This window comes from Pistacia vera, unplaced genomic scaffold, assembly GCF_008641045.1.
Source record: "Pistacia vera cultivar Batoury unplaced genomic scaffold, PisVer_v2 Contig1144, whole genome shotgun sequence".
NCBI classification, from domain to species: Eukaryota; Viridiplantae; Streptophyta; class Magnoliopsida; order Sapindales; family Anacardiaceae; genus Pistacia; species Pistacia vera.
The window spans coordinates 205,716-228,229 of record NW_022195187.1 but is presented as its reverse complement, the minus strand read 5'-3'; the positions used below and the strand labels follow the sequence as shown (position 1 = coordinate 228,229).

The following is a 22,514-nucleotide window of genomic DNA, read 5'->3' as shown; positions in this document are numbered from 1 at the left end:
ATCCGTGAATAAATTCTAGCATTTGCGCGCAACTCGGTCGCTTCTGCTCAAACATTTGTATTCCTACTGCCCATCATGTAGGCCAAATCCAGTGGTTCCCTTAAACCTTTATAACAACTGGCAACTCCCCTTCTATGCTCAATTGTTTGCAATTCCCTCTCCTCCGAGAAAATACTTATAGAAACCACCAACTCACTCAGTTGACGACCATCACTTCAACCTGATCAGNAGTCTATCGTTTAGATGGAAAGTTTGAAATATTTATTTTGTTAGTATAGTTTTATGGGGAAGAGCATAACATGCAAGAGATTTAATTTATGCAGCTCCAACCATAAAATTATGCGTATTCACCATCCAATTTGATGTGTTATAATCCGTGAATAAATTCTAGCATTTGCGCGCAACTCGGTCGCTTCTGCTCAAACAGTTGTATTCCTACTGCCCATCATGTAGTCCAAATCCAATGGTTCCCTTAGACCTTTATAACAACTGGCAACTCCCCTTCTATGCTCAATTATTTGCAATTCCCTCTCCTCCGAGAAAATACTTATAGAAACCACCAACTCACTCAGTTGACGACCATCACTTCAACCTGATCAGTAGGTCACTGAAGTTGATAATGGATATTTTAACCTGACAGTCAATCAGATTAGCTACTTCAAACACTATCATCAGACCTTAATTTGGAAATTATGAACTCGCTTCATTACTTGAAAAGTTAGTAAATATGTGTTAAGAGTTCCGATAAGTGTTAAAATATTTCTTTCTTTCTTTCTTTCTTACCCTTAACCCGCAGAAAGCAAACTAATCAATCCCAGATTCAGCCTTCAATATAATCTAAATGAACCACGGGATATGTGTTAACTGTCAGCAAATCTATATTAATTTCCTTAAAATAGAAAAAGAAATCATCAATAATTTCTATAACTTGGAAACATATGATCAACATTAAAAACATGGACGACTGTGCATGCCAGACTGTGGGACAGACAATATCCGATAACATGCTTAAGAATCTAGCTGAAGATAAAGAGTTCTATGATGTATGATCAATATAATCGCACTGCATGAGTTCTTATCTATGACCCACTACACGAACAGGTAAAACTTTTAAGATTCGACTAAGCAGTAGCACCACTACTCCCTTCTCTTTATTACCAAAACAGCACTTCAATGTGTAAATAACTGTTAACAATGAGAAAATTCATATTTCACAATTTCCTATACCCTATGAGCCAAAAAGACTGAATCAAAATAAAACCGTGTCTTCACCACATTGTGTTTTTTGAGCTCATTAAGTCAAGTCTTAACTATTTTTATTCAGATACCTGGTAGAATGTGGTAGTACAGCATAACGTAGAAAGCAAAGAAGAATTTTAGCACAGGTTAGAGGACAACAAAAAAAGTGTATTTATTGTTGGAAATCGCCAAATTCTTACGGCCGAAATTAGCTATAAGGTACAGTGAGGACAGTACCGGTGAGCTACGTCTGTGCAACTATACATGTGAGGGGACAGTTGATTAATGTATTGTCGCTCATTGCCAGGTCACAATTTTGAATTAATTATCCATACGAAACAGTTTGTAAACAGAGGACAAACTTACACTGTTTCGAACCACATATATTCATATCCTCACCTGACTCTTTTCAGATATTGTAAACTGTAATTTCAGAATCAAGCATCATCCCGGCATGTCGAGCAAATATCCAGACTCAATGGCAATTCCTGAGAGGTATTCCATGCACAATCAAAATAATTGAGACTTGTGGAAAGAGAATAAATTATAAGTCAATTTAATCACCGGTGTAAGAGAAATCTGTAAACAATATCTCAGTCAAATAATTACACTAAGCTAGTGATAAAAATTTGTTCTTAATATGAACTCATTTCAGTAACACAAGAATGTGTATCAAAGAATTTCGACTACGCCTATTAATCTCTCTCACTCAGTAACCCCAAAAAGTAGGGAACAAAAAAGAAAAAAATTATGACCTGTAAATGCTCATGTGGAGACGATACTTTTATCTAGCTGTAACACCTACTACTGCAGTATGAAACAAGTTAATCCTAAATCCAGACCAGAAACTCATCTAACTCTGTTTGCATTCTAATAAAGCATTAATAATATCAACAAACAACAAAAGAAAAGTGCTCAGGAAGGCACTTCATTGTAGATCAAAGAACTTTTAGAAGGATTATTATATTGCTATTTCATAGATCTGACTTTGGGAGGTTGGAGCTGCATTACAAACAGAGAAGGCTGTAGAAGATAAGTGGTATGAAAGCATTATCAAGTTGAGTTGTGTAGGCTTCCAATAAACCACTCAAGGTTACTGCTAGAATCAGAGAGAACCAATGCTGCAAAAATATAATCGAGGCATCAGCATCACAATAAAAAAGAAGACAGATAAGTAAATTTACCATACATTATTATATTGAGGGTTTCTCAAGATAACAGAAACAGTATGGAGTTTTCAGAGTGCGAGTGTTTTAAGTTTCAGAGATAGTGCATGACTACTACAAAAAATCTCCCGAAGCTAGGATATTTTGGTTCCCAAAGCAGAACCTCATAATTATGCACATACAATAAATCATCTACTCCTCATATTTGGGTACAAGAAAGTGATGCAATTCAATTTCAAACCAGCAATGGCAATAGGAAACACTTGGTGAACCTAAACTGCTTTTATGTTTACAACATGAATTAGCTAACAAGGATGACTCATCAAGGTCATGAACAGACATATGATTCATCCAGGTAACTTTAAGTAAATCATGTGATAAATTTAGCTACTTGTGCAGCAATTCTGTGCAAGACAGATTAATTGATTAAATTGGTTCAGTTTCACAAAAAACTAGGGACTAAAGAACCAAATTTGTATAATAGTGCATACATACATGCCCATACAAGAAAGCATGAGCATGCTTGTGTGTGTCTGAGAAAGAGTGAGATATACCTCTGAAAGAATATACCCCGTAGATGCTAAGAGGGGGAGCAAAACTGAGCAAGCGGCCAGGACTGATGTTATGCCAGCTGCTGTACCTTCAACAGTTTTCTCTAGCAAGAAGAAAAGTTTCATGCACGTTAGCCGATTAACATAAAAAGGTGCATTGAGAGATAGTACTACTCACTGCCAGTTTTGCTCCACCTGAGGACACCATACTTGTAGCCAACCATTGATGCCTGAACATAGAGCAAACTATCTATGAGCCACTAAAGAAAAAAAAATATGCTGGAATCACTTCAGAAAAATCAAAGAACTCCTGTGTGCATAGTTATCTTCCTGCAAGTACACCAGATTATAACAGATTATAATTGACTTGTCAATTTTCCTACTAATTATTCCTTGAATTAGCAAGTTATTGTACAAAGGCATAATAGGTTCTTCCTACAGGAATTAATCATTCTGACGCCACATCCACAGGTAAAATGGAGTACATTGATCTCACCATGTCACATAACATTTTTTATCCTTGAAGATACCCGAGCATCAAAATGTCTACTAGAGTCAACCTAAATTAAGTAAAATGTCCAGTAAATTTCATATGTTAATTTCTACAAAAGTTGGCTACAAAGGAAAAAGGAAAAAACCTACAATCAACTCCAGAGACACCAAGGTATACAACAAAAGTACTTACTACCCCAAAATGAAATCCAGGATAACACACCAAAAGATAATTATGGTAAACATAATTTTTTAAAAACAACACTTACATATCTCTCAACTCAAAGTTTCTCTCTCTTTTTTCCTTTATCTTTTTTTTTTTTTTCTTTTTTTTTTTTCCTATTTAAAATTAGGTCTTTCGAAGAAAAAATTGTATAGTACCTCCAAAATAACAAAATCTTTTGTGATGAAATGTAATTGGCAGCGAGTGTACCCATAAATGCACTCACATCGTGTTTAATATTTCTTTTCCATCCATAATTTAAACAAAAAAAGTTCCAATTTACAATTCATAATTGGAAGCATTCCACAAGATAATTCCACTTCTCTGGTAACAGAAGTTTGGTGAAAAGTCAAAGTTCAAGCTCAAATTAGAATAAGAGAGACAAAAATAACAATAATAATACAAAAATATAGAACAGGTTCTTTTATTTGCAAATTAAAATTATTAATAAAACTAGCCTTATACTTGATGGCACAATTCCCCTAGTTAATTTCAACAAGCCAAACAACATGCTCTGTTCTTTGCCATGAGCAAAAGCCTTAAGATATTTACCCAGTGAAATAATTGCCATCCTAGGTATTGAAGAGTAAAGCAGATACAGACATTTTTACAATTTCATAGAACATCACATAGAAATTTGATAAATCATGTACTCTGGAAGTTCCTGAACTTGCAGACAACAGATAAATAAGAAAGTATTCATGAATCAATATGTCAACAAAAAGCACACTCACCATTGTATCTCCAATTCCAAGGCTCAAAATTCCAGCAAAAGGGGCAAGAGGTCGATCGTTAAACCCAGATGACATCCAAATTGGAAATGCACAGCCCAATAACAGCGAAAAGTGGCTAAAGAAAGCAAAAAAAGTGCCCATTAAAACTTGTTTGCATCAAATATGTGCATTATGGTTCTCAAATGAGGAAAATAACATAGCATACCTGACAATAAGAAGATCAGAATCACGATGGTCTGTGAAAGCATTCATAAATTGATGTATGAGTTGTCCCAAAGGCCAAATTCTCCACACCTGGCCGTAAAAATAAAAAAATAAAATTGGTATGCAAAATCAACCACAAAGGAAAGAAACTGTAAAACCAATTTAATATTTTTCAAGCACAATACAGAAACCCCACCTGCAAGTTGAAAGAGATTAATTACTTACAGGGAGGTGGACTTCTCATGGGTTAAAGTTAGATTTTTGGCATCTTTGCGGCTTTGGTTTCAATTAATTTTTGAGATATTCCAATTCCTCATTCAAGCTAATAAGGATACTATTGTTCTATGAATTTACAGTTGTTTTTAAATTTGCTAGTTGATTTTGTTTTCCACAGTTGTTTGTGCCAGCTTGTTCACCTTCATTGTAAAACTTGAGTTTCATATCATTAAACAAAGAGAGAGAGAGAGAGAGACTATTGTGCCTGACTCCAGCTACCTGGGGTAAGATTTTGTTCATTGTCATATAAGGGATGCAAGTACAATTCTCATTATTATGCTCAATACCACAAGTTTGAGCCAACTATTTTTATTTTATTTAGTCCTCAAGGGGTTGGAAAATTATGATCTATTTATTCAAAAATAATTCTTTATACTGTCTTCTAAACAAAATATCTACATATTGTACTGAAAACTGAAACCTTGACTGCTTGACAACAATAAATTTTCATACATCATTTGCCTATGAGAATCTTGTTTCAGTTTCCTAAGATAAACCAATAAGTAAATTGCCTATATCTTGTAACATTTGCAAGTTTGAAGTACTTACACGCATAATTTCTAGTGCCAAGAAGACAGCCAAAGCTGCACCAAACCCTAGATCAAGAAATTTTGGCTGGAAAACAAATAAAAAGTTATGCTTAAAACAGCTACTAAAACAACAGATTAGTATCAAATTCTACTCAAACAAAAAATATATCTTCGTTCCCAAATCACCTGAAAAATAAGAGCAGGCACAAACATTAATACAGCCATCAGATGGTAATACTTCCGAAGAAGAATCCTCTCAATCTTACTATTCTTTGAGATGTTGTAGAAACGCAGAACAGATGCACATATCAAAGACACCCAATAGATACATAATGATAGTCTTTTAAATGGTTCCGAGAAAACAAATGCAAATACCCTGACAAAAAATAGGAGCTGCAAACATAAGAAAATGATCTGGTAAAATTAGATATACCACATGACATCATGTGGTAACGAAAATGACCACAAAAACCAACAATTGATGAATTTTACGAGTTCTTATACAACTGGTAATCCAATTTAGCTTCAAACAATTTAAAGGCCAATAACATGTCAGGCAAACAAAGGAAGGGAAAAATGCTTTTGCAGTATTTAGTAAGACTGCATAGATTCTGAGTCATCAACTCATCTAGACAACAAAGATAAGCATGCATGAAAAAATATGGCATAATGTCAATATCAATAGCTTGAATTCACTAGTAGGATCGTCTACCAAGCTGTAAAGCTGTCATGTATGTATCATGGCAAAAATTTTCCAATTAAGCATGGGCCCCAACCTTTTTAGTAAATAGGCATTACAAATACACAACAGACTGCCTTTTTTATGAGAATTTTAACCACAGAACAGAAAGCTAGACACCCTGAATCCTACAGAACATTTACGCGCCTAAGCCTATATGCCAACTCACAGAATGCTTCTCGCAATCTCTCCATCAAAAAGGCTGCTAAAAGACAAATAAAATAGTCTCAACCTCCTTTCTATGTCGGAAAACAAATTTTCTTCACTAGTTACATAAATGAAGCAAAGGATTCATTATAATGCGTAATGAAAGTGCTTATTGGGCTGATCCTGGATCAGGAGCAACTTCAAGGAACATCCTTTACTTTTGGGCTCATGCAATTAAGAAAATTGGGATTACCATAAGGATTTTGTCTTACTGGCTCAAATTTAAAGTTAAGTACACTAAGACATATGTGCACCACTGGGTGAACAAAGAAAATGCTCCCAGTAGAAAACATCTTCCTTTAATTTATTGTTAGGAAAAACTTGAGTGCAATAAATAATGATTGACCATGAGTCATAACTTCATTTACTCTTATTTAGAGATTCTTGCAAGGGTTGGTGATCTTCGCACCCATAAACATGCTCTTTCCAGATCCCCAAGAGTTCAGAAGTCATCCATTCAAAACAGGTCATACTTTTACTAGCCAACTAGAAATGGTGAGATTATTGAGCTCCATTTAAAAGATCAGGATTGCTCAAGATAATACCCTATCACTTCTGACCTCTACAGACCTGAACTTTGTCAGGTCTGTTGAAACTCCCCCGTACTAGTTCTGGAATTTGTCCAACTTTTGCGACAACAATACCATAATATCAAGTGAACTGGAAAGTACCATAACATTGGGGCATCAGACTGAATAATAATAACAAAACACAGTGCGAGTAAACTCTGGGGACAGCAATACCATATTATTGGGTGCACTTGAAAACCATGAACAAACTGCATCCAAGATGGAACAATGACAATCAAGATAAATCCAAGAGAAGCAAAGAATAATAGAGATCTCTGAATCTCATTGTTTCTCCTTTCTTCAGAATAGCCATCACCAAATGAACGTTCACACTTGCGGAGTACAAATCTAAAGAATATTGGAAAAAGAAGAAGGCCAACGGTCAAACCCTGCACACATATAAACAACATTCACTATCCAGCCACATTATTGCAACACCTTCATAACTTAAAGAACCATACCTGTATAATTATACTAATCTCACTTCTCTTGATTCCATAGCGCACAGTAATGAAATCTGCTGAAATCAAGCGTCCAGAAACCTGTTCAATCATCATTCTCACCAATAAGATGATGATGTTGCTGGCTTTCCATGAAGAATACAAACTAGCTATTGTAGGAAAGACTAACCTTTGCAATGGTATATGCCAACATGTCACCAAAATAAAGAACAAGACCAGCAGTCACCAAAAGAACTTCCCCTATAATAAGGCAGCAATAAATATTATATATGAAGAAGAAGAAGAAGAAGAAGAAGAAGAAGCAGCATCTTGGACTAACAAAGCAAATAAAATTAAAAAAAAAATTAAGAACTAATCATTTGTGAAGCCTAATCCAAGTTAATCACCTAGGGAGTCAAAATATTTCTTAAAGTTACATTCTCTAGTTTCTATTGTTTACAAGAGACTGCAAATAGTATATAATGTTCGGTAAAAGACAAGATATAAACAATGTTCGGTTGTAGTTAATGAAAACAATTAAAACCAGAAAAACAATGAAGATAGTCAACTCTCCCAAAGATTTTGTTGTTTAGTCAAGGGGAGCAACACTCTTGTCCAACAAGCTCAAGCCCTAGAATGCCAGAATCTAACAATATTTCAGTGTGTTATCGTTTGTTGTGAAGGCAGTGTTCTTGCCTTTTTTCTCTCCCTTTATAAATAGGAAATTTCATTGCATCCAATCAGCAGGCTATAGAAAAAATATTTAGAAATGTAAAGCATGAGATGTACCAATGGAAGCACAAGATGGGAAACAATTAAGAAGCTGCTGAAGTAACTTCACCGCTACCAGTCCATGAAATAGCTCCCACAATAACTTCAGTGCAGTGTTAGAGCCTGTCAAAGAATGAGAAAATGAATAATCTTGGACATACATGTTTTTCTAAGAGTTAAAATAGATAATAATAGTAAAAATCTGCCTAAAAGAAACTGTCAATATAAAAAATGCACAAAAAAATGGAGCAAATTTGTCCAAAAACAATAGTAGATACACCACCATCATTGCTCATTTAAAACAGGGTAAAAACACAGGATTGGGGCTTACCAGTCTGGGATATAGTAGCAAGCGAGACACAACAAGTCACTGCATATAGGACTATACAAATTAAGCTCCATGTTGCAACCCAAACACTATTTGATTGAGGCGGATGCATAGGCTTGGGTGCACGCTGCATAACTATGCAGAGGTAAATAAGCACACCGAAGCAACTTGCAGATGTAGCCCAATACTGCATCGTCATATGTTCAAGCTCTACACAGTAACAATTGTCACATCATCACCCATATAGAGTGAGGTCATAATCAAGTATATTTATTTAAAAATACTTTCAAGGACAAAAAACCAAGCTGCTAACTTAAATGTCGAAAAAAAAAAAGAATGAAAATGGTAGAGTAGGTCAGATGTAGATTGGATCTCTAACAGGCAGTTATACACATTGTCTTCTCATCTTTAAAGGGGGTAGCAGCCCTAACTCTTACAGACTCTGTTCCGTAATAAGGAGCCATGAACTTCCCAAATAAATAAATAAGAAAAGGTTGCCACAGTTAGAGGACAGTGCTTAAATGGTGTTGTTCTCTTAAATCAGGAGTTCCTAACATTTAACAAAAGGATTCAACATAAAAAATGCTCTTATCTTCAGTTATCAAAATCTAATTTCAGCTATGTTGTCTTCTTATATAACATTTCATTTGGCTAAAGAATATTGCTATAATTATTCTACTTCCATATTAGTTTATTGCTATAATTCTCTCACTATAAGTTCTGCAGTCAAAACATTTGAATTAGGTTTTAAATAATTTGTACTTTTATAAGCTATCCAACTAACAAGCATTTTATCTCCAACACTTAACTCTAAGATTTCTTCAATCCTATGCTTTGTTTCACAATTTTATATTTCTACTGGTCTCCCAATACCAGAACCTAACCCAAAAGAAAAAAAAAAAAAAAAAAAAAAAAAATCTTTCCACTTTTTCAATCTTAATATTTAATTATTTACCTGTCCTTGTTCCCTAGTTCTTTGATTCTACCAACGTTGCATATTTGTTCACTCATCTGAATTCTACTCAATTGTTCCTTCTTTAAATGGAATCAATTTGGAGTTGCATATCAAAGCTCATGAAATAGATTCATAAATACGACTCGGAACATCCCAAATTTCACCATGGGACGAAATAACCTGTAAGCCACAAAATTTTAACTCCCTTTTGAATTCGAGATCGCATAAAAATTAACTTCAGCTTCGGCCATTAATCTTAACTTTTCACAGAATTAGTATTCTGCCTTAGTGTTTTGAAATATAAACACTATATCAAAAGTAGTACACCCGTACGCTAACCTAAGAAGCATTTTCAATTTTTCATAAAAAGCAGAAACGAGAAACACATTATAAATTTGCAACACAAACTAGAAACGTGATAAATTGTAATAATTCAATGCAAAGACATGCATTCTTGAAAAAATATGGCTAATCAAAATGTCTCACTAGCATCAATATGTAAAGCCAAATTCTATTAACTAAAAGTACCTTGAAGCTCAATTTGATGCAGTGAGTAGGCTCTCGTTAGCTGAATCAACTTAGAAATCATTACAGTTGGCAGTGCCACTGCCCCTAGCAGTATCCCCGACGAAGCACCTGGCCTGAAAATCAATTCAACCACGAATAAATTTGACTCCCTTAAATTGCCCGATATAACGTGATTAATTACGTGCAACGCCATCCAATTTAGGAGCAAAATTTAACTTAAAACCCTAATTTCGTCGATCTAAGAAATGATGGAGGTACCTGGTTTTGAAGTGTGACAGGGAAGCAGAATTCTCGGCGGAGATGTCGAGGAAGAGAGCGAAGAAAGAGAGCACGGCGAGATTGAGGCCATGGCAAAGGAGAGAGGAAGGTAGAGAGAAGAGGACGCAACTAACGAACAAAGCTACAACGCCTCTCTCCCCGTTCACCATTGACAACGACAAATTCATATTTCCAACTTTAATTTTTGTTTAAAATTTGAGAAAATCTACAGACTTTGATTTTGAGAGAGAATGCGTTTTCATTTTTCACGCGGGAAGGATTAGACGGGGGGTTGGGTTGGATGCGGTGAAGTTAGTTAGACATATTGTGGGTCCCACACGTTAACAAGGGAGTAAAAACGTGAAGTTTTTATTGGTATATTCCTTTTTTTTTTTTTTTTTTTGGAATTGACCAAAATAGGCGGCTCTTTCCACCATATGTATTCGGAACGCTGTTGTATGCAAGCAGTAAACAATATCATCACACTCCACACGCGACTTGCCAATATGGTATGCCGTGACGTTACCGTCACGTGGACCACCATCAATAAGTTCTGGTTCTGGTCCTTCTGGAGCCACCCTATGTTTGAAAAAAGTGAGTTACTGAGTTACCACCCCTAGTTTCGAAAACAACTAACGTTTCCCGTAAGGGTCAACGTTCAAAAACAATGAATTTATATGGAGTGATGCTATTTGAATTTTTTTTTTTTTTTTTCCCAGTAACTAAAGCGATTTAGAAAAGAGAAAAATTGTAATAAAAAATACTCTTGTTTTAGTTCATTTATTGGTTTCCCTGTGCATGATTGTCATTTGACTATTGATAGTATCATCTATATGGATCATCTTAGTAGTGCCACACATCTTGTGTCCTAAATTATATTTGCAATGATGTATTATTGTTGTAGAAACATAAATCTTAAACAATAAACTTCCATGAAATGGTTTCACAGCATTTTGCCCAATTTTCTTGCTCGCGTGATGTTGTTGAGAAATATGAATCTAGGTTATCAAAAGATTTCTAGCATGGAATGAGTCAATCATCCATTTTGATATCTTATTGAACAAAAATAGTGATATTCTTCTTCTGGTGATCAAATTTTTTTACTTTTGAGAAGTATTATGATTATCTAATAAAAGGGGTTTTAATTTTTTAAAATAACAACAGATTGTAGAGTTGATCATTTGGATTTTCAATTTATAGATGTAGATCTCATACTTATCCTCAAATTTATTAAAAAAAAAAAAAAAACTAGTTTTTTTGTAGAGAAAAGTCTTCCCTATAATCTTTCCTTATCCTTATCTTTTAGGATTTTACATGTCTCTATTAATTTGACCTTTTTGTACTCCTCTTTTTCTCTAATTTAATCAATATAATATACCACATAAATCACTATTAATTATGATTTTTAATTATATGATTTGACTTTACTATCATTTCATAAGTATTTACCTTTCTCTCTTTTATCTCTTTATCTAATTAATTACTTTACATATGACAATTTTATATACTAATAAAAGATTTCATGCTGCAACTTACACCCCTTTTTAATAAAAATAAAAATTAATAATCTATATAATTACAAACTAATAATCAACTTAATAATTATCATTATCTTTCCCTGATTTTAATAAATTTCGAATGATTATGTTATATTCTTTTTACAAATCTATCTTCCAATGACAATGACATGACATAATTAAAAAAAAATTAGATTATAATTAAATTTGAATCGTTTATTGAACTTTGACCATGACAATCTAGTATTAAGATCAAGTATAATTGTTTACTATTTTATTTTTTTTAAGAATTTAACCATATAAAACATTACTTTAAAAGTGCATTTTCCCATTTGGCCCTTTCTTCTTCCATTCCAATTTCATCATAAATTTCCATAAGACATCAATAACGTCAATTGGTATGAGAATAATTTGAATTGAAAGCAAATTAAGTCAAGATTTAGGGTTTAGAGTTTAAGTTTAGGGTTTTTTGCTCTCTTCACATTAAAGAAGTTTTTCCACATAAAAATTTTCTTGTAAATTAGATGTTATTTTCGACATATTTGCTTAAAGTTTTGTTTCTCATATATTTATTCAAGTAGAAAAATATTGTATTATTGCACTCTTTCCTTTAAACTTTTTGATATTGTTGTTTTTTTTTTTTTTTTTTTCACTAATTGATCGGCAAATAATGGTGGAGGAGGCCACAAAACAAAAATAATGGGTTTGCGACTACCCACGACCTTAACGTAATTAAAAATTACTTAAAGACTAGTGGCTGTAAATAAATTTAATTTACATAATGTTACAACAAAATGTAGAGTTACGAAGATGGGCAAAAGTCAAAGAGACCAATATCATCCATGCATATCCTCAAACGAGGGAACTTCAGTAATTCCAATCAACACCACGCAATTACAGTCTCGTCATTCATGCAAAATTACAAAATCCTTATGCTTTCCTTTCAAAAATTATACGGTACATAAAAACCTATAAATTAAACAATAACAATCAACATTCATCTCTCTCTACAAATCAACCCTTACTACAATTCAATTAATGGCAGACAAATCTGATAAGCCCCATGCAATTTTCATTCCTTACCCTCTTCAAGGCCATGTTAATCCATCTGTTCAGCTCGCCCTCAAGCTCGCATCTCAAGGCTTCACGATCACCTTCATTAACACACAGTCTGTCCATAATCAAACTTCCAAGGCTCAGTCAAAGACTGGACCCGATATTTTTTCCCAGGTCCGTGATTCGGGCTTAGATATTCGTTACGTGACCGTCTCCGATGGCTTACCGGTCGGCTTCGACCGCTCCCTTAACCACGACCAGTTCATGGCCGCCTTGCTGCATGTGTTCTCCGCCCATGCTGAAGAAGTGGTGAACCAAATTATACGATCTGGACAGAAGGTTCACTGTTTGATCGCTGATACGTACTTCGTTTGGCCATCAAAAGTTGCAAAGAAATTTGGGTTACTTTATATTTCATTTTGGACAGAAACGGCTTTGGTCTTTACTTTGTATTATCATTTGGATCTTCTTAAACGCCATGGTCATTTTGCATGTATAGGTAATTAATAAAACTATTTCCACAAATTGGGTCAACATTTTTTTCTATTCTGTTTATGTTCTTACGTTTTGTTAATTATCTGGTCAGATCGTTGTGAAGACGAGATCGATTACATTCCTGGAGTTAAAGCAATCGAACCGAAGGACACGACCTCTTATCTTCAAGAACCTTGTAGTACAACAGTGTGTCACCAAATTATTTTCAATGCATTTGAGGACGCCAAAAATGCAGATTTTGTTATATGTAACACGGTGCAAGAGCTGGAAACTGAGACCATATCCGCTCTGCAGAAAAAATTGCCATGGTTTGCTATTGGACCCATTTTCTCATCTCAATTCACCGATAGGATTGTGTCTACGAGCATGTGGTCCGAGTGTGATTGCAGCACATGGCTCAACAAAAAGCCCAATGGCTCGGTTCTGTATGTGTCTTTTGGTAGCTATGCCCATCTCACAAAAAAGGAACTTGTAGAGATAGCTAATGGGCTTTCGCTAAGCAAAGTGAGTTTTATTTGGGTGCTTCGACCGGACATTGTTAGCACTGAAGATCCCAATCCTCTGACCGATAGATTTCGAGAGGAAGTGGCCGGGCGTGCAATAATCATTCCGTGGTGCTGTCAAACGGCGGTGTTGGCCCACCCAGCAATCGGAGGGTTCTTGACACATTGTGGATGGAATTCGATCTTGGAAAGCATGTGGTGTAAAGTTCCAATGTTGTGTTATCCTTTGTACACTGATCAATTCACTAATCGTAAATTAGTGGTTGATGATTGGAAAGTTGGGATTAACTTAAGTAATCAAAAGATGGCGACCAAGGAGGAAGTGTCCAAAAATATTAACCATCTGATAAGTGAAAAATCAGGTGATCCATATAGAAACTCAGTCCAGGAGGTGAAGAAGACCATGGAAAATGGATTAAAGCCTGGTGGATCATCAGCTAATAATATGGATCAGTTCATAAAGGATCTTAAGGCCAAAATCCCAAAAAAATTGGCCCAATAAATAGTATAATGCATATATTTGAATCCCCTCTTGAACTACGTTTCATCTCATTTTTCAAAGATCTTACTACAGTGTATCTACTACGTCAACAATTCTTTACATAAATGGACAATTACAAACTGAATACATTGTTACTCAAAAAAAAAAAAAATATATATATATACTATGGAGGCTCATCTGGTCAAAAAATGACGCAATCCTATATTTGATTGCTGAGATATAGTAGTGTTGATATTAAATTGCAAAAGGTAAACAAAACAATGAAATTATACAATTTGAAGAGCCAACAAAAATTGACAGTACTACTTCATTCATCTAGGGTTGTTTGTATCAGGGTCACACGAGAGAAGTTTATGTATGAATGTATTTTTCTTTACACGAAAATATAGCAAAACGAACAAGATGAGTCGATATGCAAGTGCCATAAGAAACAAAACCAGCAAATTCTCCCACTTGGAATTACTGTTAACAGAGATGTCATATGCACTTCTGAGAGCCTGAAACCCAGATATGGTCCTCACCTGCCCAACAGCAAACGAGGTCCCAAGATACTCATTCTCCAATAGCCCCTATAAGAAATAAAAATTGATGGCTTATTTTAAGGTCCACTCAGCAGAAAATACTAGAAAAGCAAATGACTCTAAAATTGTCTTCACCAAAAACGGTTCTTAATTCTTATTGGCCTAGATATGCACGGTAAGCAAATCCTAACAGATATAGTTTCATATATAGAGCATCATTAACTTATTGGTACATACCTGGATAGAGTAAGTGTGGAAAGCAATATATGATATGGGATACATCCACACAGGTCTGGGTAAAGCATTGCGGATTCGGAAATAACCAGCTGATAGCATCATTACCACCTGCCATACCATACATGTTGACCATTAGATTAGCAAAGGCCGGGTAATAAACTAAAATTGAATAAAATCTAAAAATAAATCATAAAAAGTGAAACATGAATTTTGGTTAGTTTTCATATTTTTAGTATACATCCCTAGCATCACCAAACATTGAAAATAATACCATGCTAGTATAACTTAAGTGACGGCAAATTTGGCTTGCATAAGATGCACCTGAATTGTGACAAAACAAATTGTTTTGTAAGAAGTGTAACTTACATGTATGCATGCGAGTGTCAAGATGCTCCAGAAAACATGTTGCCAAAGAGCAGCAATAACCAGCATCAGTCCTTCATTAACTAAGAGGCATATGAAAAAGTTCAGCACAAAATACATCAACAAGCTGAATTCATCTCGCAGCCCAATAAGGAAATAGAAGACAAGACTTGACGATATGGAGATGAGAAATAGGAACGGGATGCTTGAGAGGAGTTGCCCAAGTAAGAAGACAAATGCTCCTGAATGCCAGTTTGATTCCTCACAGGCATATATCTGCAAAATAAGACAGACACTTATGAGGTTATAGGATAAAAATGCACTAATTCGTCTCACTTTTCATAGAAAGAAGAAAAAAGGTATAACATTAAAATTTATTGATATCTATTAACTAGAGCACTTGACCATAAAACTAGTTGATTATGACTATCACGCAAATGTCTTGAGTACTCTAAAGATGATGTTCCATGCATAACCAAAACTCACTAAGCAACTTCCATACAGCTTCTAGCTTGAGCTCTTAAAATAAAACTAAAAAGCACATCGACGACTCATATATATTTTATGTATCTTGGTCCTAAAATTAGTGCTTCAAAATAAAATCCCAAAACCAACATCCATTTCCCTATCTCATAAAGAAATATAAATTTGCTTTAATAATGCAGGAGAATGTAAAATGCATGCCAGAAAGACTTCAATACAATAAAGGGAGTCCCATTAGCCCATTTTTCCCTTGTTAAGACAATCATGTATACCATTTATAACTCTTGCATATCGAGGTACATGTCATCACCATCGATCAATAAAGTTCAAGCTGAAGAAAGTTCTCCAAGATGCTTTCAAATGTTATGAGAGGAATTATAAGACACTACAGCTGTTAGGTTGTCATGACTGGCCATCAAAAGATGTAAAATTTAAACTCTAATATTGATAACCATAAATGCTTGGAGTCAGCATCAAAGAATAAACAGGTAACTAAAATTACCTTGATTTCTTTCATCAGTGCAGGCACTCCGGCGATGCTCAAAAGTGAAGTAAATGATATAAATACAAATACTGCTGCAACTCGTGTCTGCAATAGAGGAGGCAGAGATAAGACACGACTTGCAGATCAGGACTATAACAAATATAATGGAAGCATACAAATGGGAAAACAAAAAAGCAGGCGAGATTAGGCATTTCTGTTAAGTTTCATATGAAAATCCAATCAAAGCAAAGAACAAAGTTCATAAATAGAACTGCAAGAAGATTATACTGGCTCCTAGGAATTGCATGTGAAAGATTTTCCCTGAAGCCCCCAGAGCCCATATATTAGGTAGCTTTACAGTAAGATAATACTGTTGAAGAAACATATGTCCAGAGACCTTTAGTAATTCTGCTAGAAAATACATGACACAGAACAGAAAGCAGACTACTTCAAGACAGTGTTAAATCAAAGAGACCTACTGCTAAGAGTGGCAACGACAAACTTGCATAACATAACCAAGACCAATTTCAAGAAGAAGTTTTCATGTCAATTAAGAAGTTGCATGTGAAGGCAGCATCAACACTGGGGATTACAATATCAAATATTAATTTTCATTTTAGATCTATATGAGTTGAAAATCAATTCAGATATATTCTAACAAATCAAGAAAAAAAGATGATACATTTGAAATTGACATACTACTATTTTGCCAACCTCCAAAATCATCAATCACAAGGCCAAACTTTTTTTTTTTTTTTTTTTGAGATAGGAACAAGAGCTGAATATATTTATAAAACAAAAAGAATTTATAAGAGACAAGCTATCCCAAGAACCCTATAAGGGTCCATATAAATTCAACAAAGCATGTATCTCGATCAAAATATATGAACAACAATAGCCATTATACCATAAGCCATCTAAGGCCCGCGCAACGTGGAAAGCAATATATGATATGGGATTTTTCAACCACCTGAAGTTTACTGCATTTTTCTAATTGACAAGTTATACATGTATTTTAGCACAAGTATTTACTAGAGTAGAAATTCAATAAAAAGGCGCAACCACCATGCAGAATTTAAAGATGAAAAGGCCTGAAAATTCATACATGTTTAACAAATATTACTCTTAACACTACCAACAAAAATGGTCGTAAGAAACTCACCACAACTGAAGACAAGGAATGCCCTAAATTGGAAAATACTGTCCCAATACAGAGCGTAAGAAACATATAAAGGATAAGACGAAGCCAGTAGTATTTCCATTCCCTTGACATAATCAACAGTGATCTCCAAGTGAGTACCGCAATTCGTGTAGCACTACTAGCCTTTCCCTTGCTTTTTAGAAGCGGACCTTCCTATAGAAAGTGAGGAATGATGACTTTAGAAACTTACATACAACTACAATGGACAGAAGAACATGCATAATAATGAATGCTCCACACGTGCATCAGTCAAGAAGTTGTAATTAACACAATCAGACACTAGTAATAATTAGAACAACAATCATACCTTCTCAGTGAGCCTTAGTATCATAGTTTCAACAGCAGCAGCATCAGCTGATGTTTTATAAGTTGCTTCAAGAGTGCGTATAGCAACAGCAGTATCCATATTCACCGATGAAAAATCACCATGGTCATCCTGTTATACGTGTTCTCAGTCCATGTTTGGTAAATGTGTAAAGTAGTTGTTAAAAATACAAAAAACGTTTTCTTCTATAACTGCCAGCCAATGTAGCTTGCATCGAGAAGCCCATATGTTATATTGTAATTATGTAAAATTTAAAAAAAAAAATGTCCATTAAAAGAATTGCTCCAATCATCATTGGACCTCTAAGTTAGGCATTATAACAAAAAATCTGAACATCTAACTGTTATTTAAATTGTATTGATTGTTAACTTTATAATTGTTCTCCAATTTAGGCCATGAGAAAAAATACAACTGCAGTTTAGAGTTCAATACCTGCCAATTTTTGCACATTGCTATGATCCTGTCAAAATCTGTATTTATTGCACGTAGAAAATGATCAGAAGGACTTTGCATAATTGGGCAAGGAAATCCAGCATTTGAGAAATGCTTCATCAAAAAAGGAATGTAGTTAGAAACAATATAAAACAGTCAATTAATATTGCAAAAGGTTACAGAATAATAGAAAAGAAATGCTTATTGTATCATAAAATGAGATTTTAAATTATATTTTTCCTCCACCTTATAGCAAACAAACAGTAAACAAGTGTAATGATGAATTCATATATTGAACTCACTCATTCCAAAAAATTCAATGATGTGAAAAAAATGGCACAGAATCTTAGTTACCTGCAAACAAGCTAATGTTTCCCCAAAAAACAGGGTGTTTCCATTTGAAAGCAGACAAATCCGGTCAAACAGGCCAAATACTTCAGTGCTACTTTGATAAATGGTAAAAATGAGAGTGCATCCTGTACTTGCAAGTTTCTTCAATGTCACCATCATCAGAAGGGCAGAGACACTGAATGGAATAAGATTTTAAGACATTAGCTCTAACATCGCAGTGTAATAAAAAATATAAAAAAAAATTAGCAGAAAGATGTAAATCAACATGAACATGTCGGGACTGCTGCGGCAACCATACATGGATGTCACAAAGCTGATCCCCAATATAAAGAAAAGATCAATTATAAGAGTTGGATCACACGGTAAAACAACATAAAGAGTTTATCGCATGATAAAGTAACATCTAAGGGAAGCAAAACCACGGATTTTAATCAAACACCTAAAAAATGATTTAGAACACAACTTACTGCCAAGATATATTCTTAAATTTGCTTTTATCATCTTCAATTTTTTTGAAAGCCAATCTAGACTTCTATTTTGATGGATCAATAATTAAAAAGACTTGAAAAAAATTTTGCCATGTCTCCATTCTTATTTTTGGTTTATTTCTACTTCATATGATATATGCAAAAATAATTTTTCCAAGTTATTAATCAATTTGTTCCCCGTATGATTCCATTCTTGATGTTCTACAGATATTACTTTTGAGTTTACATTCTCGACATCTTAATGAGTTCCCCAAGTCAACAACATGGGTATGGAACACCATTATACAGAAATGCACCATAGAATATCTAGCACACAGATAAGAACTTCTTAACAAAACCATCAAAATCAAAATCAAGCAGAACAAACAAACCTGTCAAGATGATAAAGAGGCTCATCTATAAATAAGATATGTGGTCTCATCACAAGCTCCCGGGCAATGCTAACTCGCCTTCTCTCACCTCTACGAAGGCCCTTCATATAACAGTGGCCACCTATCAGTTTGTTAGCATAATCACTCAAGGACATGGCATGGATAGCATCCTCTACCACACCCTTCCTGTGACAGAAGAAACCAGGAAGTTGAAGCAGTGCTGAATAATAGAGGAACTCCCGGACAGTGAGTGATCCAATTAAAGCGCTTTCCCTCTCAACAAATCCCTGCATTTCAAAACAAAATTCAAGGTTAAAACTGAACAGTCTGCAATGTTCACTTGTCATCACTGTTTAGACTAAGCTTACTACAAAAGTATCTATATAATTATAAAAATAAATCCAGCTTGAAAGTGAAAGAGATAGTATAGGAGCATGATGTAAGGATACAATCCCACATTTAGTTTCACAAAATGAAGTTCATAAAATTCAATTCACTCGTCTCACAAATTTGAACCCCAAGGTTTCACCACTGAAATCATCATACTATCATATACAACTGCCACAACACAGGGATCGACATTAAGGAGGGTATTAATATTATAACAGTGAATCACTCAGCTGGGGTCTTCCCAAGTCTTTTCAAATATTATAGTAGTAATTGTGCTAAAAATAGCTCAATTCCCATGACCCCAGCTGTTTGCAGAACAATTGAAAAACCACATACAATATGCCAACAGCAAAGTACACACATCAATCAAGCTTATAACACTATCACAATTGAAATTACAGTTTAATGATTAGTCTTGACATACAAATTCATAGTCTCACATTGAAAATCGGTGCTCAATGGGACAAGATCAAGTTTTTGCCATCTTTTGGGCTTCTGTCTCAAAAGACTTGAAGACATCTCTTTTTTCTTTATCCATCTTAATTGGTTAGGGGTTGTAAGTTAATTCTAGTTTTTTAGAATCCGTTCAAGCTATAGTAATCTACTTTTTTGTTCTGTTCTTTCTGCAAAGGTTACACAGGTTCATAATAGCCTTTGTAAAGCCTTAGACCCTAGTTAGATGGGTTCTGTTTGTAGTAGTGGATACCTGATCCACTATCTAAGTTTTTTTTATACAGTAATCCATAACTCTACGTTTCCTATCAAAGAACAAAAAAGTAATAAAAAGATAACTAAATCCATCCCAACTTACACAAAAAGACAACAATGCAGAATTTCTTTTGACCAAATTACCAAAATAAAGCATGTGTTATGATCACTGTCCCACTTCACATTCAATCTAATTGACCATCTACTGAACAATGTTCTCATTAACATGAACAAATTTTATCCACACACAACTGTGTGATAAACAAACGATGGTAATGGTGAGAGGATTCCCTCAAGTAAAGAACAAATTACAAAACAATATTGACTACTACAGATATAGCAAGAAACAGAACCTGTTAACCTTGTACACACAATACTATGAATAAGTATTGGCCAAAACAATATCACTGTTGAGTACGAAATATAAACATAGGCAATGTCACCACATATGCATATACATCAAGTAAATTCTTGAGATGCAACAGCAAACATTTATCTTCGTTTGTTCACTACAATGAATACAGAGTGAATTAAATATGCTGAAGAGAAAGCAGAAAATATTTTTTCTAATACGAATACTGACAAAAGAAAAGGGTAATAATACGGCAAAAGATTGGCGCCACAGCACAAGCAGCAATTTGCACAAACAAAATATGAAAATTTAAAGACAAGTGATGTCACATGGAACTCACATACGACCCATAAGGCATGTGTGATTTTGCCCCATTGACAAATACTTCACCATACATTCTGGCTGAATGAGGTAATCTACCTAAAGTCAAGAGAAACAGCATTTTAGTTTCTTAACATACAAAAATACACAGAAACAAATAACTAACAGACAAATATACAAATATACAAATAAACATTCCAATGCTAAAGAAGTAACCGAAATAAATATGCTAAAGAAACCTGCAATAGCCCTCAGTAGTGTGGATTTCCCTGATTTGGCAGGACCCATGATTACAGTCATTGTCCCTGGAAATGCATAGCCATTTGAACTCTTCACAACCTTTTCAGAGTACTTCCTCTTCCCCTTAATGGTGACAGTCAAGTCTTTCCACACAATTGAAGCCCCTGCAATCTTCCTTGCTACAACTGCACCCTCTGGTAATGGTGGGGATGGTAAGGACCCACTATTGATCTTTGACAGAGACGGGGAGACTGGTGTGGTTGCAGCATTGATAGAGTCACCTCCTTCATCCACCCTAACTTCAATATCTGTATCCTCCCACTCTGGTGAATCCTCAAATGAGATAGGTTGCCTGAGAGAACCTGGTTTCCGCAAGTAGAAAAAATTACTTGAGGGAACTCTACTTGCAGGACTACTTGCTGACGACGATGAAGACCTATAATTATCAGATTGAGGCTGTATTTCTTCCATTTACTGTAGCCTGATTTTCGAAACCTCAAATTGTAGAAAATTGTATTCTACAGTGACCAGGATACTTATCCTTGTTACTCCACTTAAATAAGTACATTATCTGGTCAACCTGATAATTATAAAAATGAATATTCCCAATCACACAATGATATAAGTCACAATCCACCGTTACAATACCACGTCATGACTAAAATTTGCCATTCCTGCATAAATTATTTCAAGGAAAGAAATTAACATTTGTTTTACATCAAACTGAGAATTTCATAAGACTGGATGTCTGCAGCAACTGTTTCCAATTAAAGACTTATGTTACATTGCTGAGACATAAGGAATGAAAAGTAAATCACATTCTTGGAAGTTATTAAATAAAACTGTCAATAAATCAAAGTGAATTAACTAATTATTTTGAAGACTATAGCCAGAAAAAACGAGTAACCATTTTCAAAATGAAATCAGATAGAAACAGAAAAAATAACCAGAAAGGAAAAAGGAA

The 22,514-nt window shown here is 34.6% G+C and overlaps 3 protein-coding genes across 3 annotated transcripts; 1 reads left to right on the top strand and 2 right to left on the bottom strand.

The window, feature by feature from the left end:
* Nucleotides 1–1,819: 1,819 nt before the first annotated feature.
* Nucleotides 1,820–10,479, bottom strand: LOC116145070 (dolichol kinase EVAN). Its single transcript, XM_031430516.1, has 14 exons — nt 10,211–10,479; nt 9,953–10,065; nt 8,473–8,679; nt 8,160–8,264; nt 7,561–7,631; nt 7,392–7,472; nt 7,105–7,319; nt 5,602–5,791; nt 5,435–5,500; nt 4,611–4,699; nt 4,406–4,520; nt 3,135–3,186; nt 2,960–3,060; nt 1,820–2,360 (listed from the first exon to the last, which is right to left on the bottom strand). The coding sequence occupies exons 1-14, from the start codon at nt 10,396–10,398 to the stop codon at nt 2,247–2,249; spliced, it is 1,707 nt and encodes a 568-aa protein (XP_031286376.1). The 5' UTR covers nt 10,399–10,479; the 3' UTR covers nt 1,820–2,246.
* A 2,283-nt stretch (nt 10,480–12,762) lies between these two features.
* LOC116145081 (UDP-glycosyltransferase 86A2-like) lies at nt 12,763–14,401 on the top strand. Its single transcript, XM_031430527.1, has 2 exons — nt 12,763–13,282; nt 13,370–14,401. Exons 1-2 carry the CDS (start codon nt 12,766–12,768, stop codon nt 14,281–14,283), a joined length of 1,431 nt encoding a protein of 476 aa, XP_031286387.1. The 5' UTR covers nt 12,763–12,765; the 3' UTR covers nt 14,284–14,401.
* Nucleotides 14,402–14,448: 47 nt separating this feature from the next.
* LOC116145595 (ABC transporter G family member 3) lies at nt 14,449–22,227 on the bottom strand. Its single transcript, XM_031431052.1, has 11 exons — nt 21,550–22,227; nt 21,330–21,409; nt 19,540–19,826; nt 18,684–18,855; nt 18,330–18,443; nt 17,880–18,008; nt 17,534–17,725; nt 16,390–16,476; nt 15,408–15,680; nt 15,042–15,149; nt 14,449–14,852 (listed from the first exon to the last, which is right to left on the bottom strand). Exons 1-11 carry the CDS (start codon nt 22,019–22,021, stop codon nt 14,595–14,597), a joined length of 2,172 nt encoding a protein of 723 aa, XP_031286912.1. The 5' UTR covers nt 22,022–22,227; the 3' UTR covers nt 14,449–14,594.
* Between the last annotated feature and the right edge of the window lie 287 nt (nt 22,228–22,514).

What these genes read in the sequence shown, in the direction of transcription:
- LOC116145070 (XM_031430516.1), bottom strand. Translation starts at nt 10,398, where the DNA reads ATGAATTTGTCGTTGTCAATGGTGAACGGGGAGAGAGGCGTTGTAGCT. An exon ending in GCATCAAATTGAGCTTCAAG is followed by an intron (nt 8,680 to 9,952) that starts GTACTTTTAGTT and finishes GTTACTGTGTAG; the next exon opens with AGCTTGAACATATGACGATG. An exon ending in TGCTACTATATCCCAGACTG is followed by an intron (nt 8,265 to 8,472) that starts GTAAGCCCCAAT and finishes ATTCTTTGACAG; the next exon opens with GCTCTAACACTGCACTGAAG.
- LOC116145081 (XM_031430527.1), top strand. Translation starts at nt 12,766, where the DNA reads ATGGCAGACAAATCTGATAAGCCCCATGCAATTTTCATTCCTTACCCT. An exon ending in TGGTCATTTTGCATGTATAG is followed by an intron (nt 13,283 to 13,369) that starts GTAATTAATAAA and finishes TTATCTGGTCAG; the next exon opens with ATCGTTGTGAAGACGAGATC.
- LOC116145595 (XM_031431052.1), bottom strand. Translation starts at nt 22,021, where the DNA reads ATGGAAGAAATACAGCCTCAATCTGATAATTATAGGTCTTCATCGTCG. An exon ending in ACTACTGAGGGCTATTGCAG is followed by an intron (nt 21,410 to 21,549) that starts GTTTCTTTAGCA and finishes TCTTGACTTTAG; the next exon opens with GTAGATTACCTCATTCAGCC. An exon ending in TACTAAGGCTCACTGAGAAG is followed by an intron (nt 17,726 to 17,879) that starts GTATGATTGTTG and finishes CACTTTCTATAG; the next exon opens with GAAGGTCCGCTTCTAAAAAG.